This window comes from Ruditapes philippinarum, unplaced genomic scaffold (genome assembly GCF_026571515.1).
Source record: "Ruditapes philippinarum isolate M1 unplaced genomic scaffold, ASM2657151v2 ctg925_1_1_1_1, whole genome shotgun sequence".
Lineage (NCBI taxonomy): Eukaryota > Metazoa > Mollusca > Bivalvia > Venerida > Veneridae > Ruditapes > Ruditapes philippinarum.
Genome location: NW_026855000.1, coordinates 123,995 through 133,053, shown reverse-complemented (window position 1 = coordinate 133,053; position 9,059 = coordinate 123,995). Strand labels below are relative to the sequence as shown.

Here is a 9,059-nt window from a genome sequence, read left to right as displayed (position 1 = left end):
TGTCTGTGATTATGTGTGGTTATAATTAACCCCAAATGTCTCTTTAGTATCAAATTAGGTCATAATAATATCTTTTACTGACTCAGTTAAAAAAGAGGATTTACCCACAGAGTCAAAATACACCCATCCATTTAAATTTGATTTCAAACATAAAGAAATAAGAATAGAAAGGCTTGTTTAACAACAAAATATGAACTAATGCTTCTTTATCACTTTATTTCATTTGTTATAAGTCTTGTTGTTCAGTTCATGCAATGGTTACGTGAGTAGTTGGTTTATACTAGTTTAGCAAACTTTCCTTTGGCCACAGGACAGCAAAATCCACAACCCACGCATTCGTAATGTTTTCTACAATCATCATCACTGCCGCAAGACACTACTGAACCTCCATCCATTTGAGGCTTGGCATGTCTGCCGGTGGAAGAATAACATTCGGGGTCTGAAATGATTTAAACAATGCATCATAAACAAATTGAAATACTAAAATATAGGAAACCAAAAACTTCAGATTTGAACTTAGATTTTGCATTTATTCGGGACTTTTTGTCGCTTAATGTAATGTGTTTTAAAATTATTGTCTTGTAACTGTTCAGGAGTTGTTGGTCACATTTATAAACTCTTAAATTACATGTATCTTTACACGACAAATGGCAACATATGTTGAGAGTTCGACTCTGCTATATATTAACTATTATTTCAATGATATCCCATATCCATTAATTGGTACAACACAGATTGTATAAAATGCGATATCAATCCCGTTTGTTTTAATTTAAACACTTGCAATACAGTCACAATACATTTTTTTATATATTGGAAAGACAAAATAAAAACACTTTTACTTACATCTACAGACGAGATTGTTGCAGGGCACGTTTCCATTATTTTCTTCGGTGACTACATTTTTATTCGGACACACACAAACACGCCCGTCTCCACAGTCCTGTAAGTTCATATGTTAAAATGTAGATATACGCATATTAAATTCTCATACATAAAATACCTCTTCTTTTTCACGCTGGGATAGAGAGTGGTTGGACAAGAATGCGATAGAAGGCGTTCATGGTGTTGTGAAATAAAAGACATTTGCAGTATAGATATTCTTTCATGATATAAGACTCACAGGGTATCATAATCTATTATTCGATCACTCCTGCATGCTAGAATAATGTTCAGTCGATAGGAAAGTATAGCCGTGAACTGGAAGGACTGATAAAGTCTTCCCAGCTGAAGCGTATTTTGGCACGAAAAGCCTAATTAATAAAAAATAGAAAATGTATCGCCTTGCCAATCTTAAAACATGAGTGCTTGAATTCGAAACAAAAATCTTTCAGAAGTCACCTGACTTGTAAAGGGAGAAAACTCCTATAAATATGAACATTATGAGATACCAGGGTTTTCTGCCTCTAGTGCTTATTACTTATTATAAAAAGGTGGCATAATTGTATACAATGTACTTACATCATATTCACTTAGGCCTGCGCACGGATTTGCGTTTACCATCTTAATAATCGCCTGAAAATAGCGAAGTAAACAAGTAGTTTGAACATTACCATTAAAATGTAAAATGTTTAATTTTACAATATGACAGTTTAATTTATAATATTTTTAAAACATTTTGTATTTTTGTATCAACACAAGTACTATGTATTATGTATGTGTTATTTGACTGTATGTATATAGTTTATACGATACCTTGAAGACACTAAATATACGTACGAAAATAACTTACCAATGAGAAAAGGAAAACAACACCAAGAACTCGAGCCATCTTTTTGATTCTCAGATTGCACTGATCACAAAATTAGGAATATACTTTTGTTCACAACTGAAAGAAACAAACACGTAGACATTTGTTATGTAGCTGCATGTTGACGTGTACTATATCAAATGAACGATAATCATTTAACAACGTAATATATAAATATTTGTATATTTTAAATAGTACATTGCATGATTCCAGTTACAACATTTCAATCAAAAACGGAAGTCAGACTACTTTCTTCAATTTGTCACACATGAACAAAAAAGCCTAAACTGACAGAGTTGTATGTTTAATGAGGGTCCATCCGCCCGTTTAGGCACAAAAAGCAGCTTTCGCGGTGTCAAGTTCGGACCCTGGACATGTCACCAGTCATACCCTCAAAGGGTTAATTTTGAATAATTAATATAACTCCATGCAAATTGCACGGAGTATTAGCCAAAGATATGAATTTTCAGACATTTTGCGGCAAAATTTATGAGAACCTAAATGTATAATAACAATATGAAAAGGAGGTAGCCCTGAAAAGAGCTGTTGGTGTCAAGCTGAGAGCCGTCTGCCTTTCAAGCCGTCACACTCTGTCAATTTTTCAATCAGGATAAATACTTGAACCCCCGTTAAGGAAAAGCTGATTAAACTCAACTTCTATATCGCTACATATAAACATAAGAAGCTGAACTTTTAAAGTAGTCAGATTGCTTTAAGAAATCACTTAAACAGTAATCATTAGTACCCAAAGTCAAAAAAATAGGCAGAGAAGAATACAACTTTTGTGTGACAATTTCCTAAAATTTTAACATTGCATTAAAGATAAAGACTAATTTAAGTAAACAAAATTACAAGTAAATCTAAGTAAAATCTTACCTTTAGTTTAGAAGCACAGAAGTCCAGATGAAGAACAGACAATTGCATGGCTGTTTATATACAATTAAATCAAGTCCTGTTTGTCACGGTGACCGTGTGCAATATGATGTACCATCTGTTGTTTTGAACATGCTGTCAAATGTATTACTACCCCGATAATTTATAAAATCCTTAAAACAATGATTATATGTTTATTATGTTTACATTAAATTTCTTATGGTTAAGTATTAAATTATCTATCTTTCTTTGTAAACAGAAACTGTTACATTTTAGATTGATTACTCAAATATGTATTTTTTAACCTATTGCATGTTGAACCAATTGGAATATTCTTAATGATTGAAGTACAGTTTACCTCTATTTTTAAAAGCATTCGAAAAAGTAAAATATACGCGATAAGAGTAAACAGTATACATGTTTATGGGTTCAATGGAATCCTTAGCTTAAGTGGTAATGGGACAAGAGACATTGTTACTAATGTCCGAAACTTAATATGTTAAAACCTGTTTTTTTCTCCGTTTGCAATATCATACAAATTAGCTCCGCAACTTTCACAACTATATCATCAAAACATGCTATTTCAGAATCACATAATTTATACGGCACAAATTCGTTGAGCTCGGATTTGTTAGTCAAATGGTGTTTTTTTTTCAGTTTGCTAGGAAAATTATGAGATACTGGAAGAAATTTTTGAAGTTTTGTGTCATACGGTATCACACGTTTGCTGACTTTTGTCAAAATTTTTCCACAAGACAAATACCTTGGGAAAAGAGAGGTGCATAGTGGCTTATGATAGTTTCAATAACTACTTGTACATGTACAATACTATCATTGATGTTAACCATACAGTATGCAATGCTTCAAAATGTAGAAGTTCAGATATTTATGAAAACTTATTTCGTTTTAATCATCCTTTATTCACATGATAAATCTATGTCATGCCATATCTTTAAACATTTTTTTTTGTAAACCCCTCTTTCAAATATGTCTACCACCACTACCACTACCACTACCACAACTACTACCACCACCACTACCACCACCACTACTACTACTACCACCACCACCACTACTACCACTACCACAACTACTACCACCACTACTACCACCACGACTACCACCAACCACTACTACCACACCACTACCACCACCACGACTACCATTACCACCACCACCACCATCACCACTACCACCGCCACTACCACCACCACCACTACGTAATAATAATAATAATAATAATAATAATAATAATAATAATAATAATAATAATAATAATAATAATAATAATAATAATAATAATAATAATAATAATAAATAGTAACTGTATACTGCAAAATTACAGGATTGCAATAACTTTGATAATAACTTTGTTAATCTTTATCAAGTCATACGATGTAAAACATAAAGTTTGTATAAATAAAGAAAACTTGCAAATATTGATCACGATGCACATGACATTTGTGAACGCTACAAGCAGTACAGTAAAATATCGAATATTATTATCATTTATTGTCTTGTAATTGGAGCATTTAGAAATTAACTTATTGCGTCGTTTTATCTATAGAGAATGTCGGTTGAGAACGTTGAATTAAGCAAAACTTTTAAAGTGTTTCAAAACGATGGTTTGCCATATGGAAAAAAAGAACAACAAAAAACTAGAAACGTATCCCCCCACTCCACTGTTTTGTCAAATGTGCCACAAGTTGAACTAAAATCTTTCACTATGTAAAGGGCAAAAACTCTACAAATACTGAATCAATCCACAAGCAAACTTTCAGGCCTACAGATCAAATACTTTTTGGTCTATGCATGAAGAAGTTGAATATAGCAAATTTATACTAAGTCAGGGGCAATAACTTTCACAAAACTGAAAAAAATCCACATGCAAAACCCAAGGTGCATAGCTTCACAGTCATGTTGATCATTATTCCTGTAAAGTTAGTTGATTCTAAGTTAAGCACTCAAGGAACACATAACACAACATAATGGAACAGTATTTTACAAAGTCAACAGCAATAAACTGTTGTTATTGGCATCCGCGCCGAAGCGCGGCGCCTCTTATGGAATGAAATCAGATTTTGTGAAAGGGCGACAGCAACTTCTCGAGTCTTTTAGTCGGACATAATAAAAGACGATCATTCCGAACGGTATGAGGATTAAAAATTTAATGTCACGATATATACAATGAATAGCGAACTGGAGAATTTCGCAATGCAAACATTTTCAAATAAAATAACGTCAATAAATCGCGCTCTTCTGGGTATTTTTTATTTATCAATTTGTAGTACACAGTGGGTTATTATGGTATGTTACATGTATCCGAAAGCTGAATAGAATGATGAGTTGATGACCTAAATATTCCGAAAATCTATTTATAGAGGGATGTACTCCTATCGGTAATTCCCGGTCTCTCCCGGGATTTACTAGTGACCGGCGAATAGTACCATACGTTTATTGTCCGGTCTCTCCCGGGTTTGGAGTAGATGTTTGATATCGTTACAGAACAGAACAAATATTTTACAGATACAATGTAAATAAGCTTTTTTCAAAATGAATGTCTGTCACTTAGTTTGGTTACAATAATTAAAAAACACAGATTAACTCTCAAATTTATTGATTATTATTATGCATAAACATACAATTCGAAAAAAAAACCCAACAACAACAATAGCATGTTTTATTTAATCTATATGAGATAAAACTAATAAATATGTACAATAATTATAAAAAAGGTACATTTTTATGGTATTAATATGACACTCTCAACTTTGAAACATTTTATTTAATGTGTTATTCGTGTTTAGTAAAGATGCCGAGGAATTATTCAAAGTTACAAATTAGACTTTTTGAAATATTCAATTGATTGATAATTTGAAAAATGATAAAGAAAAATACAAATTTACATGGATATGGTTTAAGAATAAACAATATTATATATTGAAAGATTAACCATAATTTACTGACTTTTTCCAGTTAAGTTTTGACTTATAATCGTCGGTCAATCAATATGACAATTGAATTCTTAAAATAGTAGTAAACGTAAAAAGTCAGTATTAAAATAGCACATACAACACAAAAAAGAAAAGAAAACAATTTTCATCAAATCTGTAATTCTTTTTTATTAAAATAGATATTACAATTATTGTATAATAAACAATTTTATATGCTCAACATGATTAACATGGTAATATAACCAGTGTAATAGTGTTAGTAAGTGTGAGAGGGGGACTTCGCTAATAGCGATAACATAATAAGGGGCAATTACACAAGTGTGGTGTTCATCATGCGTTACACATATGGATTATAAATGATTGTATACATGTATATCCGTTGCTATTAATAACCACGATCATAAATAACAGGTAATATTCTAATCTCTAGCATGCCAATCAAAGTTAATAATGAACAATGTCTTTCGTCCGTTCACTCATAAGTGATATACAATTCTGGTAAAAACCAATTAACCATTGAAAAGTTTATAAGATTATCTTGTCATCATATATCTACTAGTTCATCTTCACCTGCTGCATTTCATGCTTGGACGCCCTTTGATGCTTTGCATCAATGCTTTTCTTGTAATTTATTTGGGCTGAATGATAAATCTGACACCAGCTGTTGTCACAGACAGCTAGGATATCCTTGCGCTCGGGTAACGATCGGAAACTCGGATCAGCCTCGTTACCGCCGTGCAGTTATCATCGAGCTACTACCCATTTTATCTCGGTCTGTACTTTCAGCTAGAGTATGATTTTCATAAAAATTCCAAGTCGTGCAATGTTTTTTGTTTGTCTTAGTTTTTTTATTATGTAATTTTACAGATTATCTCAATACCCAAGAAATGTATAACAAACAAATATTTAATTGGATTTATTTTAAATGAGTATGTAGAATATGAAAACATATGTATTTTCTTTGTGAAATCTGAATATAAAATTGAAACAATATACATTGTAATTAATTGTAACATGTACAAAAAATACCATCCATTTGTAATTACCATTTTACATTGCAGCTAATTTAAATTATTTTGGAAATCGAAAAAAAGTTAGTCTGAATACATGTCAATTGTTAATCTGTTTTTAATGTAAAGCCTGACATAAACAGGCTGTTACAACAGTACAATTTAGACATGTAATGTGCATCCCGTATTTTTAGTGGTTTAGAAGTAACATGCATAATTCATGATAAAGACCGAAACGAGTGGAATGGTATAGAATTAATGCACGAATAAGACACAAAATGAGACTTCATATAGGTATCAATAATCAGTTAAATACGAGTAAACGTTATAGTTCATTCATACTTAGACTCGCGGCTCGCCCAAATAAATCTCTAAAGCTCGATAGACTCTACTTTTTACAAATATATTCTGTTATTGCTCGGATAAGTCGTGGAAAATAAAAATAAAATGTATATAATACATATTCACAGGTTTGTACAAAAAGAAGAACGTGTCTTGTACATGTTGTATAGATTTGTAAAATAAATTTGCAGAACAATTACGAAAATTTAACAACTGTGCAATAAGAATTGAGTTAGTATGTGAGTAGGTGAGTATTATTGTTTTTATGTGCTAGATTCATCGCTGTGGCCAATTAGAAAGTGTTTCATTGTATTTGTCACTGTATTTATTACCATTTTAATGTTACCTTAAGCATAAGTACTTATCAAGCTAAAATAGCGTTTTCTACAATCTTTGTTAAAACGGATATATCCGGTATAGACAATCCAATTTTCAATATTTTGAAGTATTCTTTATGTAATTTGAGTGTTATTATCTCCTGTGTTTGCGTGCAGAAGGTGATGTCAAGTTGACATATCTTCAGGCCGGATATGAGTTTGATACAAACACAATGAATTAGTGATAAGAGCCGTAAAAACAATTATTGGGAACTTCCTATTGTTTGATAATTGATATTACCCACTTGATGAATCAAAAGAACACTCACTTATCTTGTAGCTGGTTGATTTCTTTTGGTACAAATCGTTAGAAAGAGTAGTGTTTTTAGCCTCAAAATGTTAACTTTTTTTGTATCAGCACTTTTGAGAACCGTACACAGTGACCTGTTTTGTTTTGAAGGTATGCAACTCTTACTGAAGAATAAAATATATTTGAAAATTTAAAATGAAGTATTTTATCTAAAACTATAGAGATAGTTTAAACCAGCCATTGTTACAACAACAACGATCAATCAATTTAAATTTCCTGCTGTTTTGGGATAAAGCTTATGCTCTTGGTAATATACTTGTGTATCTGTTTAAATTTTATGAAAAGTAGGCAGTGAAATGAAAGAAACATTTATAATAACTCATTCAGGCTTTTTATGACAAGGTGTTACTTTCTTTTAAAATACAACAACATCTTATATATTCAGTCATTTAAGATAATAAAATGAATGCTCTCGCACAGTCAAGTTGCCATTTTTTCCCAGCTTTTTCCGGTTTTTGTTAAATCACCTGAAAAAGATATAACACTTACATAAAATGAAATTTCATATGATTTATTCATCCTAAAATGTGTTATACCAGGGTTGGTCAATATGTTATGATTTATGAAGTGTATTTTCTTATATATTACCTCGTGATACTTTTGTTTGTGTTAACTATGCTATGATTCTGCTTACAAAATGATAATAAAAATATGTGTGTATTCAACCGATTAAGAATTTTATTCAAGTTTAAAGATACCTTACACGAGTAGCTTGCTGCAATATGTGACTAAATGAATATACCCAATGTTGATGATTTTTTTTTTAAACGACCGTGTATTACTTTGACATATATGTGACAAATACTCATATTGTTTGCAAATAACACACTGCATCAACTTTTTCAACATTTGCAATTATAAAACCTTCAATACCATTCATTTGCACCAGGTGTTGGTAAAATTATCTTCTCTCTGTTTGTTGTTTTCTTTTTTGCATTTCAATTGTTATTATTTCAAAATTTACGTAGCACCTAAAGCTTTTTTTTTTTTTCATGCAACGCAACTTATTAGTAAGTAATTGACATATACACCACTATTCTTTCTCCATTTTATTTAAATATGTCGTAATTATCTGACTGCATTGAGGCATTAATATAAGATCACGCATGATTTTTTCCATAAATAATATGTCCACAGTGGATAAACAAATTGATCTTATTTGCATCACATGTTAGTTTTGGTAGGCGGTATGGCTTTGCTTTTTGTCTTCTTTAACCCATTACTTCATATACACGCCTTTTAACGCCTTTTTCACCCCCCCCCCTTTTGTTGTCTCAAATGATGAAAAAATGCCTTATTTAGGCCCCAAACACTTGTTTTTGTTTGAGAAATGTTGTTAAAAAAAGTGACCTCTTTTTCGGCGCGGCCCCCCAACCAAAAGATACATCAGGGGGTTGCCAGAAGGGGGATGTGTGAGAAATTGCAGAACTTTGAAATCAATTT

At 31.7% G+C, this 9,059-nt stretch overlaps 1 protein-coding gene across 1 annotated transcript; it reads right to left on the bottom strand.

The window, feature by feature from the left end:
• Positions 1–213: 213 nt before the first annotated feature.
• LOC132741760 (uncharacterized) lies at positions 214–2,779 on the bottom strand. The gene is made up of 5 exons (XM_060730018.1): positions 2,627–2,779; positions 1,733–1,828; positions 1,462–1,515; positions 847–943; positions 214–439 (listed from the first exon to the last, which is right to left on the bottom strand). Exons 2-5 carry the CDS (start codon positions 1,769–1,771, stop codon positions 276–278), a joined length of 354 nt encoding a protein of 117 aa, XP_060586001.1. The 5' UTR covers positions 1,772–1,828; positions 2,627–2,779; the 3' UTR covers positions 214–275.
• Between the last annotated feature and the right edge of the window lie 6,280 nt (positions 2,780–9,059).

Coding starts and splice junctions, on each gene's coding strand:
- LOC132741760 (XM_060730018.1), bottom strand. CDS start 1,771: ATGGCTCGAGTTCTTGGTGTTGTTTTCCTTTTCTCATTG. Junction 944..1,461: donor CAGGCCTAAGTGAATATGAT/GTAAGTACATTG, acceptor ATGAACTTACAG/GACTGTGGAGACGGGCGTGT. Junction 440..846: donor CAACAATCTCGTCTGTAGAT/GTAAGTAAAAGT, acceptor AAATCATTTCAG/ACCCCGAATGTTATTCTTCC.